This window comes from Anolis carolinensis, unplaced genomic scaffold, assembly GCF_035594765.1.
Source record: "Anolis carolinensis isolate JA03-04 unplaced genomic scaffold, rAnoCar3.1.pri scaffold_12, whole genome shotgun sequence".
NCBI lineage: Eukaryota > Metazoa > Chordata > Lepidosauria > Squamata > Dactyloidae > Anolis > Anolis carolinensis.
Genome location: NW_026943823.1, coordinates 7,448,229 through 7,473,083, shown reverse-complemented (window position 1 = coordinate 7,473,083; position 24,855 = coordinate 7,448,229). Strand labels below are relative to the sequence as shown.

At 44.9% G+C, this 24,855-nt stretch overlaps 3 protein-coding genes across 7 annotated transcripts in view; 2 read left to right on the top strand and 1 right to left on the bottom strand.

Moving 5' to 3' along the window:
* Nucleotides 1-2,070, top strand: part of bcorl1 (BCL6 corepressor like 1) — a 41,512-nt gene extending 39,442 nt beyond the window's left edge. For all 3 annotated transcript variants that reach the window (XM_062963746.1, XM_008120224.3, XM_008120223.3), the window contains one exon: nt 600-2,070. In XM_062963746.1, coding sequence (XP_062819816.1) covers nt 600-873 — 274 coding nt within the window. In that variant the 3' untranslated portion in view covers nt 874-2,070. The remainder of the gene's footprint in view (nt 1-599) is intronic.
* Nucleotides 1,192-17,187, bottom strand: aifm1 (apoptosis inducing factor mitochondria associated 1). 3 transcript variants are annotated; one of them, XM_008120227.3, is made up of 18 exons: nt 17,003-17,187; nt 14,602-14,744; nt 12,314-12,407; nt 11,546-11,575; nt 11,016-11,140; nt 10,805-10,935; nt 9,463-9,553; nt 9,225-9,309; nt 8,900-8,976; nt 7,903-8,011; nt 7,632-7,739; nt 6,905-6,993; nt 6,192-6,332; nt 5,056-5,198; nt 3,746-3,870; nt 3,178-3,374; nt 2,923-3,043; nt 1,192-1,470 (listed from the first exon to the last, which is right to left on the bottom strand). In XM_008120227.3, the coding sequence occupies exons 1-17, from the start codon at nt 17,082-17,084 to the stop codon at nt 2,972-2,974; spliced, it is 1,842 nt and encodes a 613-aa protein (XP_008118434.1). In that variant the 5' UTR covers nt 17,085-17,187; the 3' UTR covers nt 1,192-1,470; nt 2,923-2,971. The 3 variants fall into 3 exon arrangements, with proteins under 3 accessions (XP_008118434.1, XP_008118433.1, XP_008118435.1); XM_008120226.3 differs by lacking the exon at nt 1,192-1,470 and having other exon boundaries at nt 2,789-3,043; XM_008120228.3 differs by lacking the exons at nt 1,192-1,470; nt 14,602-14,744 and adding an exon at nt 13,685-13,815 and having other exon boundaries at nt 2,789-3,043.
* Nucleotides 17,188-17,412: 225 nt separating this feature from the next.
* mars2 (methionyl-tRNA synthetase 2, mitochondrial) lies at nt 17,413-23,885 on the top strand. Its single transcript, XM_008120222.3, has 3 exons — nt 17,413-17,677; nt 19,998-20,332; nt 22,410-23,885. Exons 1-3 carry the CDS (start codon nt 17,455-17,457, stop codon nt 23,580-23,582), a joined length of 1,731 nt encoding a protein of 576 aa, XP_008118429.2. The 5' UTR covers nt 17,413-17,454; the 3' UTR covers nt 23,583-23,885.
* Nucleotides 23,886-24,855: the final 970 nt, after the last annotated feature.

The following is a 24,855-nucleotide window of genomic DNA, read 5'->3' as shown; positions in this document are numbered from 1 at the left end:
CGCAATTCCAGGCTTGGTACTGGATTGTATGCTGAATAAGCGACACATAGCTCATTCCATCTCTTATTCCACATTTGAAAGACAGAAGGTGCAAGCTGTGGGGATGGAGGAGCTCTGAAGGCTGAAGTTTTTGTCTGACCAGAATAAGCTGTGTTTTCCCCAGCTTCTGTGATGTGGTCAGTGATTGCTTACACCCTGGACGAGCCAGTGAGGGCTAGAAACAAGATATTAAAGGGGAGAGAGAATTTTATTCTCAGCCCTTTCCCTGCCCAGTTGTGATCCCAGACAATGGCAGGCACTTTTTACTGCCAGAGAGGTCTTGAGTAGCTCCATTAATTTTCAAATGAAGTACTAGGCAAAACAGCTATTCATGTTATGCATGCCGTTCTTCGTTCTTCCTCCTCCCGAAGCCATCTTCCACAAATTGCATTGGTGGGAAAATGGGTTGCTATTGAAATGGGTGGGTGTCGCTTCGAGGCAGGCTTTGGCTTGCAGACCTGATGAAAGCCTGGGGTGGGGCTTGTGGATGCAGAGAGCGTGTCCCCTCCTCTCTCTCTGATGGCTGTCCCCCCCCCTCCTCCTCCTCCTCCTCCCACCAGGCCCTGCAACTGGTTCATCTTCTCCGACGTGCTGAAGCGGCTGAAGCTCTCCTCCCGCATCTTCCAGGCCCGCTTCCCGCACTTTGAAGTGGCCACCCTCCCCAAGGCAGAGTTCCAGCACCAGCTGTCCTTGAGCCAGGTGCTGGCCCCAGAAGAGATCCAGGAGCACATGGTGCCGCCCGGCGCCGCAGAGACGGTGGAGCTGGTGCGCTACGAGCCGGAACTGGTTCGGCTGCTGGGCTCCGAAGTGGCGTTTGAGGCCTGGAGCAGCTGACGAGGGAGGGGCCCCCAGAACGACCCCTCTGCTTCTGCCGCCGTCACTATGTGCCACGAGGCAATGCCATGGACCGAGGAGAAGGTGGCTTTCGTGCCAGAGGCGGCGGCAATGGCGGCAGGGGGGCCTGGGTGACGACCGTCGGCAGGCGCTTGCCTCCCGCCCGGCTGGAGCAGGGCTTGTGGGCAGCAGGATACGCAGCAGCCCCCTCCCTGGCCCCGGGCTCTGAATTGTTTGGCCCTTGGTGGTTTGAAAGCCTCTCTGTTGAACTGCATCTCCCCCTCCCTTCCCGCTCCGGCCCCAAGCTCTTCCAGAGTATTTATTTAATTAGTATTTAATTTGTGGTGTTCCTTTTTTTGTTCCTGCAAAGTCTGTATCACTGTGATTTGTGGGGCAGGTGGAGGAAGGCGGGAGGCAATTTGATGGCCAGCGGTCCCTGCCTGGAATTTGCTGTAAGGAGCAAGCCGCCTCTTCCTTCTCCAGCCCCCAAGGCATCCTGAGGGGCAGCCGAGACTTCCATCTTCTTCTTTTGAGGGCCACCGAGGGCACTTCCATCTTCCTCGCCCTCTGCTCAAGCCTCTGGAGTTGAGCCTGGTGCTTTGAGAGAGGGACAGAGGCTGAATTGGTATACAGCCAAAGGCACCCGGTATTCTCAGCTATTCTTCCTTGCCCCTTTGCCATCTCCCCATCCCCAGTTTTTATTTTCCGAGGCCCCTTTTGCTATATGAATTCAGGTGGCAAGGCAGTGGCCCTAGCGGGGTGAGTGCGGCAGAGAAAGGCGCCCAGCAGGAGGGCGAGGGTAGTATAGATGGTACAGTTTTAATGTACAGGTGCTAACAAGGACTGGACAATCTGTTTCCTGGCTCTTCCCTGCACCGGGTGGGGTGTTTGGGTGTTGATTTTTTAATTTTATTTTGTGTTGTGTTCCCACTTGGAGCTGCATTTCTTTTGCACCTCCTCTCCCACGTCCCCTTCGCCATTTTCCGAGCGGGCTGCCCAAGCCAGCCTCCCACTTTGGAAAAATGACCGTTCCCCTCCTTTTTCTCTTTTGCACCAAGGCTTTGGGGCCTTTGGTGAGTGTGTTCCGGCTGCTGTTTTATTTTTTTCTTTCTTTCTTCCCAATGATTTGACTTGTTTTATTCTTAAGCAACGCTTTGGTGTCAAAAACACTTATGTACAGAAAAACCTGCATCAGGACCCTCGTCTCCCGTCTCATCCTTTGAGTCTTGTGTCTTTCTATAGATAGTTTAAAGGAGCAAACAGCACCATCACGTTAGTGGCTTTGCTGGGGAGGAAGGCAGAAGGAAATATATGTGGGATGGAAGAGGCCAGAAGGTAGAGCCTGGGCCTATACAAGCTAAGCCAGCCTCTTGCATTGCCATGCATCCCTCCGAAACTAGAAATGCAAATAATGGTGCGTGAGATTGATTTGGCAAAAATTTGTTATTTCAAAGGCCGGAAAGTTCCTTTTTTCAGTACTGCGCAATTGCTGTAAGATGTGCCTTTAAATTTTTCAAGGCAGATGTAAAGGTTTCAGTTGGGCCTTATAGTTTGAGCTAAAGTGCCTATCACATCTATGCAGCATGACCCTTGGCTGGGGGATAAGGAAAGTGCAGTCCCAAACAACTGCAGGGGATGCTATTTGGGTTTTCATGTGGCCTGTTTTCCTGCATTCCTGTATCTCCTGCAGGTACTTTCTTCATTCCTTTTAAAGTAGCAAAGCATCATAATCCTCGAGAAGCCTTAGACTCTTCTGTTAGCCCTTTTAGCCACATACAAAGCCAGTGCATAATGTACATAATGCTGTGGTGCCACAAGAAGGGAACAATTGTGCAAGGGAAGCTCTGGGCCCCTCGTAACACACTTGGGAATCCTAGCCAAAAGCAGAGAGGTGGCAAGCACTAACAGGACTGGGTTGTAATTCAGAAATTAATCTGGTTTAATTCATGGTGCAAAGGAAGCTCAGGGCTACTTCAAGCATTTACGAACATTCACGCTCATGGGCCACACAACTGAAGGCGCTCGCGTGGTCTGCACCAGGGGCCTTACTCTGCCACAGATCCAGTTTCCAAATGCCCTCCAACCCTGGGCAGGATGCTCAGTCCTCATGGATGTTGAAGAGCTTGGCAACTTCATTGAGGTCAGTGTGCCCTTCTCCATCCTTAATGATCTGCAAGGGAAAGCAAAGGGCTTCAGCTCAATGCAGTCTGCATCAAAGCGGTAGCCACTGCTCAGCAGCAGAGAAAATGCCTTCCCAAAGGAAAAACAACACTCAGTCTGAGGGTGTTGCCACAAGACACTGACCTTTCGAGCGATTGGCATCCGGTTGAAGATGTTCCACAGCACAATGCCCACCACCACTTTGTCCCTGAGGTAGAAAATGACGCCTTTCCCATAGTCTTCCCCTTGCTGGGGCGCTTGCAAGCTAGATGGCGAGGCGGCCGAAACTTTGAGCTCAGACGCTTCCATTTCAGTTTCACTCTCTGAGCGGATTCCAGTTCCTAGATAGAAAAGAGTTGGGGGTTTTCCCACTCACCGAGAAGAACTTTCTCTCACACAGTTTGAACTATGGCTCTCATAGTCTCCTACGATAAGATGGTCATTCTAGCCAACAAGCAGAAGTATGAAGCAAAGGTTCCTTCCCCCTGTCCTAAAACAAGGAGCCCTTTCCTAGCACTGCAGATGGAAACTTTAATTCAGCTCTGCCTCCAGATCAAGCAAGTGGCCATACAGCCCAGAAAACACAACCCTGTGATTCCGGCCATGAAAGCCTTCGACAACACAAGTAACTGGAAGCTGCCTATTCACTCGAAGGAAACTCCATCAACCAATCCAGCCTCCCAAGCACAGTTCCGCAGAGGAGCAGACTTACCTGACTCTTCTGTGGCAGATTTTGGGGTGTCCCTCGCTGTGGCTTTAGCAAACACCCCCACAGTCGGCAAGCCGCTGTCCACAAGGCCAATTGCTTCATACCCAACATCTGGGCCCAAGTCACTCCTTAAGGACAAAATACATAGTCACGGGTTAATTTTGCCAGGCCGAAGCCATTTGTTGTTACTATTGAAGTGCAGAACAATGGAAATCTCATAATACTTAAATTGTTTTCCCAGGCTGTAATAGTAAGATTTAAAAACTAATACAAATTATATAGATGACAGGACCATCATGTTTTGTAGCACAGCTGGGTTGGACTATAACTCCCAAATCATGCTGTGGCCCAAACAACTATTTTTTCCAGGCCCCATGATTTCAGATACAGATTCCCAGAACATTGCCAAATTAGGCAGATCTTTGGTCATTTTAATGGAATTTGTTCAGCCACTGGGGATACAAGAATCTACTAACTTAAAATCCAACATTTTTTTCTAGAAACACACAGTTTCAAGTCTACCTTGTTGGGAACATAGAGGGCATCTCGCTGCCTTCCAATTATTTGGCACAGACAACCAATATGGTCTGCCTTCAGTGGCTACAGATTTCTAAGCCCTTGAGACAAAGACTTTTGTCAATGCTTGCTGTCCAAAGGTTTTAAAGTCAAAATGGGGGGAATGGATCTGCATGAAGTGTGCTAGTGTGTATCATTGTGCTGTGGATCACTCTCAGACAAATTCAACACACCAACCAGGGATTTCCTTCCCCTGTATTGAGGATAGAAAGACTACTTCATCTAAGAGTCTGGAGAACTAATCCTGCTGGTGCCCTATGCCAACAGATGCACTCTTTCCAGAATCACATAGTGATGGCAAAAGGGGAGGTTACAAAACCATAAGTGGACTTCTGGCTTCCATTTTTTGGATGGGGGCTAGTAGCTCCTGGACCACCAAGACAAAACTTTATTGATGCATTACTCTGGCAAAGGCAAAAGGGAAGGCCATGATGGCGCAAAACGGGTTTCTGGGATAGGTTTGTGCGCAAAACACGGCCTGAGGGAGGCTGCCCTTTGCTTTAAAGGAGAAGAGCTGCCCCTGGAAGATAATGGAAGGAGCAATTCTTTCCTTCCCAACCAAACGAAAACAAAAACCCAGCACTGGGTGGGCTGCGTGACTCCAATCCCTGACATAATGAGGTCAAGAAATGGTCTGAATTTATTTAAGGACGTTTCCTGTCGTCTGACACAAAAACCATGAAAAGAGAAGGGATGGGGACTCCAACTGCACAAAATAAAAAGAGAAAGCACAGTACCAGAACATGGACTGGTGCCAGTAGGGCTTGGCTGCCCCTGTCATGTTTTCTCCTGCCAGTCTTCCGCTCACAACGGCGTGATCGTGGTGCTCCACGCGCCGCCTGCCAAGCTTGATGTCATAGAAGCAAGCGGCGTCTCCTGCCTGGACAAGGACAACAGCAAATGAGGGAGAATTGGGACAGGAAGGAATGACTTAATAAAGTAACTATTTTGGCTTCCCCAGGCTCCCAAACTAGCTGCTGTTTGGGCATTCCCAATCTCTCACTGAAGAAGGTGATGCAAGAGAACAGAATGAAAGAGAAGAGACAGGTCCCAGGCAGAATTTATGGAGGATCCCCACCCAACAGACATTCAATTCGTGTTTTTTTAAATTTTATTTTAAATACATTTTATTAAAGTTTACAGCGAAAGTGTGAAAATAAAGAGGTTTTTAGGGGAAAAGGTGAGGGATGTGGATAGAAACGAAGAGAAAAAATAAGGGGAAGGGACAACCAACTCAAAAAACCTCAAACTAGAACAATCACCCAATAAAACAAGAAGAAAGAAGGACAAAAAAAGGACAAAACAAAAACTATATATAACAAACCAAAACTACAAATAAAACAAATAATAAAATTGACTTCCATCTCTTACACAGATACTTTACATCTTCTTGCATTTGATCTATTTCCACTGGATATTCATTTAAATTAACATCGTCATTTGCTTTTCTCTTAGAAAATTTTTGATCAAGTCCCAATTTGTTTGCCTTTTTGGTATGCCATTATTATTTTTTAGTAGATACGTCAATTCATTGGAAAAAGAAACCCCTGAGCTAAGCTGCTGGTTAAACAAGGTGTTGGAAATTATGAATATGGACAAATTGTGTTTGTTTTTTTTATCAGTTGATGTTACCAGCAACTTAGGGGTAGGAGAGAAGGGAAAAAAATAGGGTCAGATGCCTCTATAATGAGGACAAAAAATATAACATGCCATCCACCACTTTCAAATGGGACCTCAGGCCATTGTGCATTGCCACATTGCATCCTTCAAGTAGTACATGTCTTGAATGTCATTTCACTTTTTATCAAGGCAGATGCTTTGCTGCCAGCACCTGAAGCCAAAGCAAGGGAATTTTAACCCCATTTCGACTTACCACCCAGATATTGGAGCGGGCCTGCAGCTCCGCATTCACCCTGAAGCCCCCAAAGTCCGAGTCCACCTCCAGACCAGCCGATTTTGCCAATTCCACGTTGGGCTCCAGGCCCACAGCGGCTACGATGTGATCCGTTTCTACCTGAGCAGCAGAAAAAGGGACAAACTCAATTGACTTGTGATACAGAGGACAGACAATGAAACAGAGGGAAAATACACAGATTTATTTCCCAATTAGGCATATGTCATTTGGCTTCCTCCATAAAATCTGGACTACCAATTCCAACAGCCATAACACGGGCAATATGTTAGGAATGGAGGGAGCTTATTTCTCTCATTTATATTCCTCCTAACTCCCAAAAACTTGGATATAAAGCACAAACAGTATGTATAAACTATAGCATGGTAACATAGCTAAACAAATTGTAGCAGCTGAAGCCAAATTAAGAGCATGTGCATTTTTAAAAGCAGCAAATTAGAAGGCTTCTTGGAAAAATGAGTTGCCAAAAGCCTGCCAGAAGCAAAAGGATTCTGCCAGGCACTGGAAGGTCAACAGAAGGATGGGCCGCCAAGCTACTGAGTTCCATGCAAGAAGGTCTTGCATCCTCACTTAATATGCCTCAATATCCAAGGATGTTAGTCTATGAAAAACAGCAATTCACAAACAATTGAAGGGTTTGGACTGAAGCATCTTAACTGCTTTGTGGTACTCACTTTTCTTCCATCCTTCAGTTTAATGAGCAACCGGTTCCCAGCAACAGACACAGACTTCACAACTGAATTGGGCATCACATTCACTCCCTCTAAAAGGAAACAAATAGTGCTCGAAAGCTGCTGAAACCATGACCTCCCCACACACAGGACCTATAGGTCCTAAAGAATGCATTTAAGATATTTGGGGCTACAACTCGCACCACCCATGACCCCTGAATGTAATGGCATCAGGTCTTTGAAGTCTATGAGAAGGGCAATGTGGGCCCAAGCTCAGATCACTCTTGATTTTAAACTGCTTGACAGCTATCAGGCCAGCTGGCATAGCAAGGCATGGCAAAACTGGGTTGTTGTGAGTGTTCCAGGCTGTACGGCCATGTTCTAGAAGCATTCTCTCCTGGCGTTTTGCCCACATCTATGGCAAGCATCCTCGGAGGTTGTGAGGTCTGTTGGAAATGAGGCAAGTCGGTTTTCTATATCTGTGGAATAATGTCCAGGGTGGGAGAAAGAACTCTTGTCTGTTGGAGGCAAGTGTGAATGTTGCAATTGGCCAGCTTGATTAGCATTGCAGCTTCAGAGCCTGGCTGCTTCCTGCCTTGGGTAATCCTTTGTTGGGTGGTGTTAGCTGGTCCTGATTGTTTCCTGTTTAGAATTCCCATTCTACCAGCGCTCAGGAACAGACTCGGAACAATTTGCCAAGAAAAAGAGGAAGGGAGAAGAGACATTTTACCTTGCCTGACTTTGTTGGTCGTCCAGTTACTCAAATACTCTGGAAGAACTTTGCCCATGTTGCCGTTCTCTGGGAACATCTGGATCACCTCTAAACCCCTCGACTGTGCTGCAAAGGGAAGCGGAAAGCTTAGATGCCGCACTGATTCACTCCTGAGCACAACTCGAAGCTTGCACACTGTATAGCCTGGGACCAAGCCACCCATTCCGTGTAAACAGTCACTAAATCCTTGTTGTTTCCTGGCTTTCATCATGAAGTCTTTCCCGCTCACCTTTCCTTCCCAGAGCACAGGCCAACTCACTGCCCAGGAAGCCACCGCCAATAATGGTGATTGATTGGACTTCTCTGGAAATTTTCTCCAGTGAACGGAAATCTTCAATCTACAGGAAGACAGGGCAACAGGACAAAGGAATTACTTTATTACAGCCCAAAAGGTTTACAGCAGCTTAGTCATTCAGTACTTCTTTCTTCAGCCTGTCCCTGCCTGCAGGCTTACATGCACATAGAGAGAGGAAAGCAGTAAGTCCTTCAAAAAGGACGATGGAATGACCCTCCTTCTAACTTATTTCTCTCCGTTGCACTTTTGCTGGATTGTTTACTGATGTTGATAGCTCAGGGAGGACTTTGACCTTTCTTTCTAGGATTATTTGGATTGGTTCTAAGCTCACATATTTCACGCTGGAATGAGAAAGCTACCAAGGGGCCTGCAGACAAGACACCCCGGGCATAATTCTCCTTTTTGTATTGCTCAAAGTCTGGAGACCTACAAAGGATCTGCCATTTGCATCAACTTATTGACTACTAGCTAAAGTAGAGCAAGAGATTCCCCAATTTCCTTCCATTCCATTTCAAAATTTGCACCATTGCTTCCTTTTATACAAGTCCAACGTAGTTCAATGGTCGAATGAAATAATAGAGATTGGAGTCAAAAGTTTTAGGAGTTCACCTATTTATTTGTAATGAATTGGGTGAGAAGATACATCAGAACACAACTGCAAATGTTGAAAAGCAGCATATTAAAAGAAGTCGCTTTAACAGTGTAATGAGTAACATTTTCTTTATTGATTCTATTTTTTTTAAATCAACAAATGCAAACTCATTTGTCAGTGCAACAGATACAAGAAATCACTTTTGAAATAATACAGCAGGTAATAGATTAAATAATCTGAATTAGAGCAATAAACTCAATTATATAAGATACTGAGCATCTTAAAATCAACTTTTAGTGACATAACATAGGTGTTTGTTGCCCGCCCCTACAGCCTTACCTTCCGAAACAGCGTGAGTTTTTCCTGCACCTCTTTGCCTGCCCTTTCAATCACTGGGAGACTCCTTGGGGAACCCCCTGAGGGTGGAGAATAGAGAGTTAGATCATGGAGAGAAGGCGAGGGATCTCTGGCATCTCGGCCAACTCTGCAGCAGGCACAGTGATCTCTCAGTACAGTGGTTTGTGCTATCTAAATGTTTCCCACTCCAGCAAACAGGGCCAATGGTCCAGTCCTGATAAGACGAAATCTAAAGCATCAGGAGGACTCAAGGCCAAGATAAACCCAGCAGACCAAGGAGAAAAAGCTGTAGGGCGCCTATCCTCACCAGTAGCTAGTAAGCACTTGTCGTAGGAGATCTGTGTGCCATTGTCCAGCGTTACGACGTTGCCCCTGACGTCCATGTGGACCACCTGCAAGTAAAGCACATGCCTGTGTCTCCTCTGGTCTTCCTTGTGACTCCACAGCCTTGAAATAGCGGTAAAATTTGCCCGTTGCTTTCTGATATTCACCTCACTGCCACCCCACAATATTTCTACAATAGTTACAATTGACTTTGCACTAACCTTCCTTCCACTGAGGACAGCGACTCCACCATTCTCTATATGAGGCAGGTCACGAGGCGATACATAGAAAGATGGTGGCTGGAAATATATGCTGCAAGGGACAGAGAGATGCAGGAAAAGCACAGGAAAGGAGATGTGTTTATTTTAAGATGCTCTAAATTGTTGTACAGTATTATGCTAATTCTATAATTTATTTTATGTTTTAATTGTACATCAAACTGATGTTTTTAGGGTTTGTCCCCATGTGAACCGCCCCAAGTCCCTTCGGGGAGATGGAGGCGAGTTATAAGAATATATTATTATTATTATTATTATTATTATTATTATTATTATTATTACAGTAGAGTCTCACTTATCCAACATAAACCGGCTGGCAGAATGTTGGATAAGTGAATATGTTGGATAATAAGGAGGGATTAAGGAAAAGCCTATTAAACATCAAATTAGGTTATGATTTTACAAATTAAGCACCAAAACATCATGTTATACAACAAATTTGACAGAAAAAGTAGTTCAATACGCAGTAATGCTACGTAGTAATTACTGTATTGACGAATTTAGCACCAAAATATCACGATATATTGAAAACATTGACTACAAAAATGCATTGGATAATCCAGAATGTTGGATAAGTGAGTGTTGGATAAATGAGACTCTACTGTATTTGAAACACAACAAGATGAGTCCACAGCAGACACTCTGCTGGCTGTTGTATTGGGTCACACGTCAGACACTTCCCAAGTGTCTAGGACTATGTGATGTATCGGCGAATAATGCGTGCAGATCCCAGTAAGGTGGCCTTTTGCAGCTGGCAGGTGGGGATTTTGTCAGTGCCGATTGTGTTTAAGTGCAGGCCGAGGTTTTTAGGCACTGCACTCAGTGTGCCGATCACCAATGGGACCACCTTGACTGGCTTTTGCCAGAATCTTTGCAATTTGATCTTTAATTCCTCATATTGTGTCAGATTATTATTTCTACTATTATTATGCAATGTAAATCCCTGAAGGCCAGTAAGGGAATTGCTAAACCACAACCCCCATGGATTAATCTCTCTGTGTGCTGGAAGGAGACCTAAAACAGTGGGGACAGGCCCCTTCCTTCATCCTTTCTGTCAACCCCAGTACTGAGTATTATAATACTCAGTTTCTTCTACTGAAATTGAATCTACAACACCTGGGATTCATCATGAATCTCCCATCTTGGGTCGAACTTTAGTTTCCATAACCCGACAGGATCTGGAGCCTTTAGCGTCCTGCTGCCTTCTTCAGCCACATTTGGGACCTCCAACACAAACTCCCAGGAATTCCCACATTGGCCGGGCCTAGAGGACTTGGAAACTGACCTCCTCTCTTTGCCATTCCATTGCTTGAACCGCAGTGTTTCTGTGACATCCGGGTCTTCTGAAAACCACAGCTCTTTGGAAAGTGGAGGCCGCATGTAAGGGAATTCGGGATCTTCAGACACGATCAACACCTACAATGGAAAGACGGCTTTCACGTTTCAGAAGCCAACACAAAATTGGCGGCCAACAGGATGTGACTTCTGGGACTTACCCTGGCCGCAGGATCCCGCGCCCGGATGGATCTGGCAGCCGCAAAAGCAGCCGTGCCTCCGCCGATTAAGAGGAAAGGGACATGGGATGGAAATTCCGGGAGAGGGGCTGCCTCTGCCGCTGGGGCTGCAAGCAAAACGGAGAGTCAAGGCATAGCCACAAAAAACAGGGAGCATGGGAAGAACTACACAATCTAAACACATCAGCAGTGATTTAAATACTTTGGATGGAACGACGATGGCGATTGCTGGTGGACATGCAGAAAATGTTATGCAAGGATGGTCTGACTTCCTCTATTACTGACAGGGCCCAAACCATTCTGGGCTTACAACCCAACAAGAACTGTCCAGTGAATCCTGAAGCTCATTACATTCTCTCCTCATTACCCAAAATGAGAGCCAACAGATTAGTTTTTATCGGAGGCTTTTTCCGCTCCGGCAGATGGACCATTACCAGCATGCCTTGTAGAAAGACTATAAGCTCAACCACTCTGTCAGAGCAGATTCTTTGCGTCTTTAAGCACTCCCTCACCTGCTGTGCTCTGTGAGGCAGAAGCTGGTTCTGGAAAGAAAGAAGAGGTAATTTGGAAAGATGCCCAGAGCAGGTAAGAGGAAACATTTTGCATCACGGCTACAACCTACTCATGTGGGGCCATCTGCAGTGGCTAATCAAGGCAGTGTGTTGTCAAAGGCTTTCATGGCCGGAATCACTGGGTTTCTGTGAGTTTTCCGGGCTGTATGGCCATTTTCCAGAAGCATCAAGAGAGAATGCTTCTGGAACATGGCCATACAGCCTGGAAAACTCACAGCAACCCAATAATGGCAGTCATGGTACCACAGAGTTGGGAGAGACCCCCAAAGCTTATCTAGTTCAACCCCTTACCATGAAGGAACCCACCGAGAAGCATCCCTGACAGATGGCCATCTAATCTCATTTTAAGGAGAGTCCTTTACCTTCCAATGTATTCTAATCTACTCTCAAACAGTAGCTTGCAGTTTTTTTTTAGAGCCTCACTGCTGGATAACTGTTCAGGCTCATTTTCTCAATGCTTAGAGAAATCAGACTTTAATACAGTAGTTAATTTCATTGTAGTTTTAGAACTCAGGCTCTCTCCTTCTGATAGTCCACAGGACCCAGTTGAAATGCTAGAAACCGTGGCCCTTCCAGATGCTGTTGGATTACAGTTCTTACCATCCTTGATCACTGAATAGGGGCTGATGGGAACTGGATTCTAACAAGTAGAAACTGGCAACTTTTCTCATTTCTGTCCCCAAGACTGCAAGGTAGCCAAGCACCTACCTGCTGAAGGCTCTGCATCCTGGGAGGGGCGCTGGCCCAAGCTTGCAATGCGTTCATTGTACCTCTCCTTGTCTTCCTTCAGGGTTTTGTAGACCTACAATGCCCAAACAGGTAAGATAACGCTGGTGAGAGATTCTGCTAAGCCATGTGCTTCTATCCACCTGCCTGCTCAGAAAAGAGGGTTCATTTCAAGGGAACAAAGCAGAATCTGCCCACTAAGCAAGAAGAGCGTGCATGGAAGGGGTGCGAGGATAAGCTACAAGGAGGCACACAAAGTTCACATTACGTGATGCCAAGGGACTGGGATTGGCAAATATCTAATTTGGGGGCCAAGGTATTAGGGATTTGCTTTCATTGGGGAAAGTGAGTGCAATCTTGTGGCCTGTAAGTTGACGCCACACGGGTCTAGTTAACCAGTGTTCTCCCAGACACTCCCAAAGCCACTTCCAGTGAAGCTGGCTGCTAAATGGGGAGGGGGTTATTTCTTAGCAAAAGGGATTGTTCATAATGTTTCTGTAGGCTCATCCATCCACCCACTCAACACATACGCAAATCCTTGGCAGCTCTCAAGGTAGCATTTGATTGTGGGAACGGGCAGAACATTTTTTTAAATAGAATAGTTTACTTTCGTGTAAAAATGAAGAATCTAATAGCAGGAAGGAACTATAGAAATAATTCAAGAAAGCAAGGGGGAAGAGATGGATAAAGAACAAACCAAGCTATGTTGAAATACAGATTATGAAAGGAAGAGTGTGAATGTCTACACATCCAAGAATATATGCATGGACTCTCCTATTTTTAGAATTTCTTCTCTTCCTATTTAGCATTCTTCACTGTCCAGTTCTCACAACCATATGTAAGAGAAATACAATACAATAGACAATCCTGACTTTAGTATTGATTCAGTGACATATTTATTGTATTTTGTTAAATTATCCAATTGTTTCCATTGCTTATGTTTTATCTTTTTGTATTGTATATTGGCATTGAATTTTTGCCAGACTGTGAGCCGCCCTGAGTCCCTTCGGGTGAGAAGGGCAGGATAGAAATGAGGGAAATAAATATCTTGACATTTCAGGATTTTGCCAAATGGAGAACATTCTATTTATCCATAACAGTTGACTCCTGAGTAAAGGTTTGACATCAAGACAATCACATGCCAGTCTTTGGGGTGCCTGTTTTGAATGCTAAAAGAGCTACCCATTTGGAGACAATATCCTTCTAAAATTCAGTTCCAAGAGGGATAATTTTATATCCGGAATGAGTCAGGAGGCATTTCGCTGACTTGGGATGCCCCAAAAGGCTAAACCCATCCCAAGCATGTACCTCCCACCCCAGCCCCACTCCCAAATTCAACAGGAAGCATCTTACATAACCGCCTGCCCCAACGACTGTTCCTCCCACTATTAAGAAGTACACTAGGTTGCTGCCGCTGTCCTTGCCGGGAGCCCCCGGAGACATGAGCCACCGAGAAGGGGATCGGAGATGCAGGCACTGCAAAACTACAGGAGGGAACAGGCAAGGGAGGAAAGAGGAGGAAAGAGGAGCAAGGAGAGAAAGAGAAAAACGAGGCAAACACTCTGAGTATTTAATACGGACACTGGGTTACGTACATTGTGGACCAAGCAAGAGCGTCCAGCTGTTTCAGTAACCAGTATGGATAGAAAGTGTGGTTGCAATTAAACTACATTCATTTATAGCACCAACAGTGGCCTCTTTTCATCCTGATTCATTACGGATTTAGTCTTCTCAGTGGGGAGAGAAGAATGCAAATCAGACACTTGCCTCCCTCCTGTGCAATGAAGGCATGGAAATGCCTCACAACAACAATAACAATGTTGTTGTTGTCATTGTTATTTAAGATTATTATTATTATTATCTACTTTAGATGAGAGCTTGGTCATGCTGGCTTGGGGATTCTGGAAGCTATAGTCCAAAATGTCACCACCTTCAATCAAGACACAGCACCCTACTATTTCATCAGCGTTTTTTTTATAAAAGAGGGAGAAAGGCCATCTTCCATGGCAGGTAAAATGGTGTCAAACTGCATTAATTCTACATCGGTGTCCTTCTAGTGAGTGTCCTTCCCATGAAAGCGTGGAGAGAAAGCTGATGCAGAGCAGAAGCCCAGCATTATTTCTTGACAGTATTAAAATCCCTATGAGATATTTTGCAGAGAAGTGAGAAAAACAAAGAGATACAAAGAAAGTAAACTCAAAGAAAAGAGCTGCCACCAGGAAGCAGGAGCCGCGCCGTTCTCGTATTGGCCACCCGGCCTTTCTACTTACATAGGCCCCTGCTCCTAAAGTGGAGAATCCCACAAGGAGAGCAAAGACAATGTTTTCGCTCTTCCCCCCTGGAGCACCAGAAGAAGCCATGTGTCGGCTCAGCTGGACTTCTAAAGGAACTTTCCATCGCTGACACAAGAGGCCTGGAAACACAATTGGCGAGAGGGAGAATCACCGGCAAAACCCTTTAACAAACCACTGTGTTACGTTTGTTTAAAATGCGTGGCAGTACAGTTGAAGCTTGAAGCAGATTTCTGCAAATCTACCAGGGTTATCAATTTAGTTATAGGCAGGAAAAAAAAATGTGGAATGAAACAAGCCCTACAAAAGGGAATAAGATTCTAATACTTCCATCTGGAAGGCTTTAGACATGATGACTCTTCTTTCATCTATTTTAGCATTTGCAAAGTTCGTTCTGATTCTATATAGACTGTATTTTTACATTTTCCCATCCAGTTATGCTCTGTTCTCTTCTCCCTGTGGCTTAATCTGACATGGACATTTTAGCACTGACTTGTTAACCGCGGCTGCAATCAAAGTTTCTAAATATTTCAAGAATACTTGCATATGGATGCTAATGAAGGGTTTAGGATGAAAGCACAAATGAGTAATGTAAACGTCAGTCATATATGGCTCATAAATAGAATTAATAAGTAGAACTAAAAACATTACTTATAAGGCTGAAAAAGCTCATACTTTTTCACCTTGAAAAATGACATTTTTAGGACTCCACTCATGTAAAGGTATGCACATTAAATTATTTGATTTTACCCTAGTTAGTAAAAACAGAACCCATAGTTTACTAAGTTTCTTTTTTTTTTGGAAATATTTATGGTTTGCTTATGTCCAAATATATGCTATTTATATCCAGACACTACAAAACAGTGTAGATCAATAAAAACACATAACACAATTGCACAGGAAACAACGTATATATTATTTATGGAGTCCATGAAATTCCTTAAAAGTTTGGAACTGCATTATATGGTCAGTGTAGACTCATAGAATACAGTAAAACTGAGTCCACATTGACCATATAATGCAGTTCCAAACTGTGTCATTTGATAGCATAGATTTTTTTTTTCTTTTTCGTGTCAGGAACGACTTGAGAAACTGCAAGTTGCTTTTGGTGTGAGAGAATTGGCCGTCTGCAAGGACGTTGCCCAGGGGACACCCAGATGTTTTGATGTTTTAACCATCCTTGTGGGAGGCTTCTCTCATGGAGCTGAAAGAGGGAGCTCAACTGCGCTCTCCCCGGCTTGGATTCGAACTGGCAACCTTCAGGTCAGCAACCCAACCTTAAAGTCAGCAGTCCTGCCGGCACAAGGGTTTAACCCATTGCGCCACGAGGGGCTCCTTACTTACAGGCTGAAACGTATCCATTTTCTCCACACTGTACATCAACTCCTTAGATCTCAATGGTTGGGGGGGGGGGTTTGTTTTGTTTTGCTTTTTTTCATGTCAGAGGTGACTTGAGAAACTGCAAGTCGCTTCTGGAGTGAGAGAATTGGCTGTCTGCAAGGACGTTGCCCAGGAGACGCCCAGATGTCTTTATGTTTTTACCATCCTTGTGGGAGGCTTCCCTCATATCCCCGCATGGGGAGCTGATAGAGGGAGCTCATTCGTGTTCTCCTCGGGTTGGATTCGAATTGGCAACCTTCAGGTTAGCAATCCAACCTTCCAATCAGCAGTCCTGCCAGCACAAGGGTTTAATCCACTGTGCCACCGGGGGCTTCGGCAGCATAGATGGGGCCTATGATTTCAATATACATTGAAATCATAAGGCAGTTCCTTCCAAACTGGTTCCAAACTGGATTATAGTGTCAGTGTGGATAAAGTCGTTTTAAGATTTTATGAACTGATTTGGAAGAGACCTACTAATCCTACTTCTGTCCTTCAACACACGTGTTGCCTTGGACTACAACTCCCCTCATCCCCAGCCAGCATGGTCAGCTTAGGAAAGCAAGGCTTGCATCACACTTCTATGCCTCGCTGCTCAGCACTGAGCTCAGCAAGGCTTGTTTTGGGACAAGCATAAATGCCACTGCAGGTAAACAAAACACCAAAACAGCTTGACATTTGACAGCTGCAAAAGAAAAGGGTTTCAGCATTAACAATTGCCCAATGGCTAGGATAATGGTATGCAATACTTTCAACCATGGTGTCCATGACATAAAACTGTGTGTCTCTTTATCACCAGGGAGCGAAGGTGACCGTCTCAGCCACAAAAGCGGGCAATTTGGGGATTCTGAAAAGGAAAACTCAATCCAAATATTCCAAACAAAGATATACAGTTCGGAGAGAATGATGTTACTGTTGTTGTAGGCCGCAATCCAATCCTTGAACCCATTTCGCTGACAGGAAAACTGAGGCCTCCCTCTGAAGCGGCCCTCCCACTCACCACTTCCTCCTCCTCCTGCCCGGCTCCGAGACTTTGGGCCCAGCCCCCTCAGCAACCGGATGCCCACGCGGCACCGGAACATGATGACGGCGACGCTCCGAGCCCCCGACCCGAGAGAACGTCCTCCACGCCGGCTGCTCCCGGTGCCTGCCCTTCGAGGTGCCTTCTGCGCACGCGCGGCTCTAGCCCCGCTCGACTGCGCATGTCTATATCCTCTATTTTTCCCTCGAAAACTTCAACGCCCAGAAGACTCTACTGTGTCCGCCAATGAGGAGGCATTCTGGGAGATGAAGTCAGAGTGCGGGAAACACTCCTCCAGTTCAAGCATGTTTTGCGCAGGCGCCTCAATCCCTCCTCAAAACCTCAACTCCCAGAAGCCTCTGCCGTTTGGGCCAATGAGGAGGCATTCTGGGAAATGAAGTCCGAGTAGGGCTGAGGGCATTGAGAAGAGCATGTGGCGGCGGAGGCTGAGGGAGGCGTCCTCTCTGTGGTGGCGCCGGGGAAGGCCCTACTTCTCTTCGTCGTCGTCGTCTTTCGGGCCTAGGCTCCTCTCCACGCCTATCTTCTACGTGAACGGCGCCCCGCACATCGGGCACCTCTACTCCGCCCTCCTAGCCGACGCTCTGCACAGGCACCACCGCCTCCAGGGAGGAGGAGAAGGCCGCTTCGCCACCGGTGAGCATGTTTGCATCACTCCAAGGCCCTCAGGCCTGCCTTTCAGTGCACTCTTCCTGCCTCTCCGCCTCCTCCTCCTTATTATTATTATTATTATTATTATTATTATTATTGGAAATCCTCTGTTTTCAACTATAGTAATACTTAGTCCTGCTGCGGAGAAACAAAAGTGAAACCATCATGGGGGTTGTGAGGTCTGTTGGAAACTAGGCAAGTGGGGTTTATATATAGTAGAGTCTCACTTATCCAACATAAACGGGCCAGCAGAATGTTGGATAAGTGAAAATGTTGGATAATAAGGAGGGATTGAGGAAAAGCCTATTAAACGTCAAATTACATTATAATTTTACAAATTAAGCACCAAAATATCATGTTTTACAACAAATTGACAGAAAAAGCAGTGCAGACCACAGTAATGTTAGGTAGTAATTACTGTATTTACAAATTTAGCACCAAAACATCGCAATGTATTGAAAACATTGACTGCAAAAACATTGGCTATTATTATTATTATTATTAACTGGATTTTTATACCGCTTTTCTCACCCCTGGGGGACTCAAAGCGGTTTACAGCATAATAAATAGCAAAATTCAATGCTTTACATATATATAAAAAATATCACTTATCTAAATAAAATACATACAACTGTAGATTAAAACCATTAAAACTATAAAAACATCAAACAAAGACATATGCATAAAACATGCTATTACAGCAATTAACATAGATCCCTTCTCTTCTCCCATCTCCCTCTCCATAGAGTTTCACCCTTTCGTTATATACCCTCCCTGCTCCCCCAGGGATCAAGATGGTGGAGGCCCTCGATGTTTCCCCGAAAATAAGACGTCCCCGAAAAATAAGACCTAGTAGAAGTTTTGCTGAATTGCTAAATATAAGGCCTCCCCCGAAAGTAAGACCTAGCAGTTTTTGTTTGGAAGCATGCCCAGCGCCTGCCAAACAGAACACCAGAGCATGCAGGATTGGTAAATGTACATACCAGTTGTACATTGAAATAATGGTAGTAACAAGAAATTCTTGATAGGATTCACAGTTTGTCTGGTTATGCTGGTTTGTGATGACAACTACTGTACAGTATATAATAAATGTTCATTTTTTTGTTCAACAATAAATGTGAATTCTTCTTCATGGAAAAATAAGACATCCCCTGAAAATAAGACCTAGCACATCTTTGGGAGCAAAAATTAATATAAGACACTGTCTTATTTTCGGGAAAACACGGTAACAAATTGACTACAAATAAAGATAGAATTGCATAAAATTAAATTGCAGTAACAACATTGTTGGGAATTAAATACGTAAAAAGTTCAGTCCTTGCTGCCTAGAGAAAGAGCTGTGGATCCAGGTGGGAGGCAGACGGCGTTGGATAATCCAGAATGTTGGATAAGCAAATGTTGGATAAGTGAGACTCTACTGTACCAGTGGAATGATGTCCAGGGTGGGAGAAAGAAACCTTGCCTGTTGGAGGCAAGGGTGAATATTGCCATTTGCCACCTTGATTAGCATTGAATTTATTTATGTATTTATTTACTACATTTATATCCCGCCCGCTCTCACCCCGAAGGGGACTCAGAGCGGCTTACAAGTTATTACATACAATATATTACATCATTAGCATAACACAATAATAGCATTATATATTACTATGTTGCGCTATACCACTATACCATAATATTATTAGTAATATTACATTTACTATGTAATATATAACTTATTTTATTATATTATTACATTATAATATTAGTATCAATATTTACATGTATATACAATATATTATATTATTACCATAGCACAATATTATATTATATAGTACTATGTTGTTGTTGGGGGGAGGGGCCTGCAACTGATGGCCAGTCTTGATAGTGTAAATTAATTTGGTGGTAAGAACAGCAAAATTTTATGATAACGGCAATGCAACCCAAACACAAAAGGCTCTCCTGATTAGTAGACTGTCTCCTTCCCACTCAGTGGCTGGTGGAATGGCAGTTAAAGATGGTGGGTGGGTCACTCAGCAGCTGCTGGAAAGTAGGCTGGCTCCCTCCCATAGCACTGAATGGCCTTGCATCTTCAAAGGATTCCCGCAGGCAGGAAGCAGCCAGGCTTTGAAACTGCAAGACCATTCAGTGCTAATCAAAGTGGCCAGTGGTAACATTCACACTGGCCTCTGACAGACAAAAGTTCTTTCTCCCACCCTGGAAGAGTTATTATCATGGGGGCAAAGGTGTCTCCACTGAAACTGCATCCCCAATCCTTGTTTCTGCAATTATTGTGTCTATCGAAGTCTCGTGTTTATTTTCCCAGGAACTGATGAGCATGGGCTGAAGATCCAGTCGGCGGCTGCAGCGGCAGGCACTTCCCCTGAATGCTTCTGCGACCGCGTTTCTGCCCAGTTCCGGGCGCTCTTCATGCAGGCCGGCATCTCCTACACAGATTTCATCCGCACCACTGAACTGCGGCACAGGCGGGCTGTGGAGCACTTCTGGACCGCTCTGAGAGAACAGGGCTGGCTCTACCAGGCTCACTATGAAGGCTGGTACTGCACCGCTGAGGAAAGCTTTTTGGCTGCCTCTCAGGTCACTGAGCGCCCTGACTCCCAGGGCCACCTGCACAAAGTTTCATTGGAGAGCGGCCACCAGGTACCAAGCCCCTAAACATGCCATTTTCCTTATTTGTTTATTTATTTATTAGCAGCATTTATATCCTGCCCTTCTCACCCCGAAGGGGACTCAGGTCGGCTTACAGGTCATATTATGTACATACAATATATTATATTATTCATATAGCACAGGCCAGGCTGTGGTGCAGGCTGGTTAGCAGCCAGCTGCAACATATCACACTGACCAGGAGGTCATGAGTTTGAGGCAAGCCCGTGCCTGCGTCTGTCTCTGTCCTATGTTATGGCATTGAATGTTTGCCTTATGTGTGCAATGTGATCTGCCCTGAGTCCCCTTCGGGGTGAGAAGGGCGGAATATAAATACTGTAAGTAAATAAATAAATAAATAATATATTACTATATTGTACTATAACACTATATTGTAATATTAGTAATATTACCTGTAATATAAATATATCATAATAGTGTATTATTGTATATTGTATTACATTATAATATTATTAATATTATATGCATATACAATCTATATATATAAAAGAGTGATGGCATCACGGCAATTCACAAAACAACAAAAGTACAGGCCCCCCAACCTCAAAATTTGACAACACAACCCATCATCCACGCCTCATACTTGCCTCCAACAAACAAACAAAACCAATCAGAAATATTGTATATTCACAACCTTTAGGAAATAATATCCCCTGATGGTGCAGCGTGTTAAAGCGCTGAGCTGCTGAACTTCTGGACCGAAAGGCCACAGGTTTGAATTGGGGGAGCGGAGAGAGCCCCCACTGTTAGCCCCAGCTTCTGCCAACCCAGAAGTTCAAAAACATGCAAATGTGAGTGCATCAATAGGTACTGCTCCGGCGGGAAGGTAACGACACTCCATGTAGTCATCCCACATGACCTTGGAGGAGTCTACGGACAACGCTGGCTCTTCGGCTTAGAAATGGAGATGAGCACCAACCTCCAGAGTAAGACATGACTGGACTTAATCTCTGGGGAAAACCTTTACCCTTGACCTTAACTACCACCAATTCCTCAATACTTTATTTCCCATACCACCAGACTTCGCCACAGCAACGCGTGGCCGGGCACAGCTAGTATATTATATTATTAGTATAGTATAATATGATTATTATATATTGTTATATTGTTATATGGACACAGGAGACATGGAGGAATGATGTCTTCCTGCCCCCTTCTTCATTCCTGCTATTTACAATGTCTTTTGTACTGAGGAAACCTCACAGCTTGGAAAAGTTGAACAACTTCCACTGGCCATGCTGTTTGGGAATTTCTGACTGTTTTAAATCCCTTATTTGTGATCCTTCATGTTGGGAAATGCCTTTTGGGCTTTGCCACAGAGACTTCTCTGTAATGGCCTCATGTTATTATTGGGAGCCACAGTGGTGCAGTGGGTTAACTGCTGATCTGAAGGTTCCCGGTTCGAATTTGCGAGCCAGGGTGAGCTCCCATCTGTCAGCTCTAGCTTGCAGGGACATGAGAGAAGCCCCCCAGCAGGATAGTAACACATCCCGGTATCCCCTGGGCAATGTCCATGATGATGGCCAATTCTCTCACACCAGAAGCAACTTGCAGCGTGTTCTCAAGTCGCTTCTAACACAATACAAAAAAGATTATTATTATTATTATTATTATTATTATTATTATTGTTAACCTTATACTCTGCCTTTCTCCCTGTGGGGACTCAAGGCGTTTTGTTTTTTTTTGTTTTTTTTTTTTTGTCAGGGGTGACTTGAGAAACTGCAAGTTGCTTCTGGTGTGAGAGAATTGGCCATCAGATATTTTGATGTTTTTACCATCCTTGTGAGAGGTTTCTCTCATGTCTGCTAGGTTGGCAGAAGCTGGGGCTAACAGCAGGAGCTCACCCTACTCCCCAGATTTGAACTGCCGACCTTTCGGTCAGCAAGTTCAGCAGCTCAGTGGTTTAACCCGCTGCGCCATCTATTTGGTGGGTTAGTCTGAGCCCAGTTTGGCTATTAAATGGTATAGAAGCACAATTGCCTACAATAATATACTGTAGGAAGAGAAAGGTAAGGGGTATCTTGTGACCAGTGTGTCTCTTGTGTCTCAGGTACATTGGACCAAGGAGGAGAACTACATGTTCAAATTGTCCCACTTCCAAGAGCCATTGCTCAAATGGCTCCGGGAAAGCAAGGCGGCCATAACCCCAGAGCCTTTCTACCAGCAGGTGCTTCAATGGCTGGAGCAGGACTTGCCCGACCTCTCAGTGTCCCGCGACCGAAACCGGCTGCAGTGGGGCATCCCTGTCCCTGGTGATGCAACCCAAACCATCTACGTCTGGGTGGATGCCCTTGTGAACTACCTAACCGTTGCCGGCTATCCCGAGGCCCACCATGCCTTGTGGCCGAACGCCTACCACATTGTGGGCAAAGACATCCTCAAGTTCCATGCCATTTATTGGCCTGCTCTTCTGATGGCAGCGGGGCTGGAGCCTCCGGCACAGATCTTAGTTCACTCCCACTGGACGGTTCAAGGGCAGAAGATGTCCAAGAGCCTGGGCAATGTGGTGGACCCGGTGGCCTGCTTCCAGCGGTACTCAGTGGATGGCTTTAGGTACTTCCTGCTGAGACAAGGAGTCCCTGATCGTGACTGTGACTATTATGATGAGAAGGCCATCAACCTAGTCAATGCGGAGCTGGCAGACGCCTTGGGTGGGCTCCTCAACCGGTGCACAGCTCCCGGTCTGAACCCTAGTGGGACGTATCCAGGGTTTTCAGAGGCCTGTTTCCCCAGGGATGTCTGTGCTCAAAATGGGAGAGGATCTGGCAGAGCTTTGCCAGAAGATTACAGGTTGGTGTCATCCGTTGAAGCTCTCCCTTCACAAGTGAACGCCTCATTTGAAAGCTTCCAGATCTACAAGGCTTTAGAATCCATCATGGATTGTGTGAGGCAAACCAACGGCTTCATCCAGAGACACATGCCCTGGAAGTTGCAATGTGAGAATCCTGAGCAGGAACGCTGGCGTGACACTGTCATCCACATTGTTTTGGAGTGTCTTCGGGTTTATGGGGTTCTCCTGCAACCGGTGATCCCGACCATTGCTGATAAGCTTCTGTCCAGGTTGGGAGTCAGTTCCACAGAGAGGTCTTTCAGGAACTTGAATTTTCTTTCTCGCTACCATGGTGACAAGTCTCCGTTTGAAGGGAGGAGACTTGGGCCTGATACTGGCCTCCTGTTTCCTCGGTTGGAGAAACCCAAAAACAGAAGCCCTGGGGACACTTAAATTTTATTTTTCAAAGGCAATCAGATTCATGAAAATTTTCTTGTGAAGATGTGGGGACCTTAGCTGCTGAAAGTGTTTGCTTTGCACTTTCTGGAAGATAATATTCAGCAGCTTATCTTACGCTGACTTGGTGACAAATGGGTGCTGGCACTGCATGCATATGCACACTCTTTTGCCAGTTTAATTCACATGAGTTCCTTAGATAAATAACTGTATTTCAAATGCTTGAATGAAAGCCAGCCTTGATGGTTGGAGCGCATTGTTCTTTCATGGCCCAAGTGAGTATAAAAACTCCTGTTTTAAGGGGTATCTCTTTTAAGACATATAATGTATGCCATGAGAAACACTGCTCTGGGCTTCTTCTACATTTTCAAGTTGTTGCCTTAGTTCTAGAGCTCATTCAAAGACCGCTTCTTAAACTGGATCCTGACCCTAAATGGGGTCCCCAAAAATTGGCAACAGTAAAAGCTTTCTCAATGCCATCTAGTGGCTGTTTTCAACATTTACACAAATCTGTTGCTCTGTGTTTACAGTGGGCCCTGCAGAAGATGCTTCAGCTGGACTTCATAAAAAGTAAACTCAGCCTGTTTAGCAAGCCTTGCAAATGCTGATTTGTTATCTGCAAATGTTTGGTTTTTATACCTATTTTATATATCCTGGGGCATGTAAAGATTTCTCCAACAAAAGGGGTCCCGAGTTCAAAAGTTTTAAGAAGTCCTGCATTAGAAGACCTAAGATTTCTCCAGTCTGTTTTGGTCTCACAATGGCCAGCTAGATGCCTCTGAGAAACCCACAATGGAGACACAAAGCATAACCAAAATAAAAACTTGGAATCCGTGTCTTTGAGTTGGGAAATCTAATCTGAGTTCACTTGTCGGACATGGGTCTCTTGTAACATACTAAGTCCATGTTTTTCTTCCATTTTCACATGTATATTTCCACTCTTCGACATCTCCGCTGAATAAGTGACAATTAGTTGTAACTGTATTGCGTTTCTCCAGAAGGTCTTTAACTACAACTTGAATATGTCAACACTCCTTAAGTAGGTTGCACCACTTTTTCATTCTCCATAGTTGCATCTCCTTTGAAAAGTGACATTCTCAATATTTATAGATCAATTTTAATATTTCTGAAGAGGAAAAATATAATCATTTTGGGTGCCTTCAAATTGCAAAAGGATAGAAAGGCTGCAGCAGCAGGACTAACAATACTATTGATTCCTTACCGACCTATGAAATGCCAATTAGTGAATGCTATCAAAGTCTATTTAGTT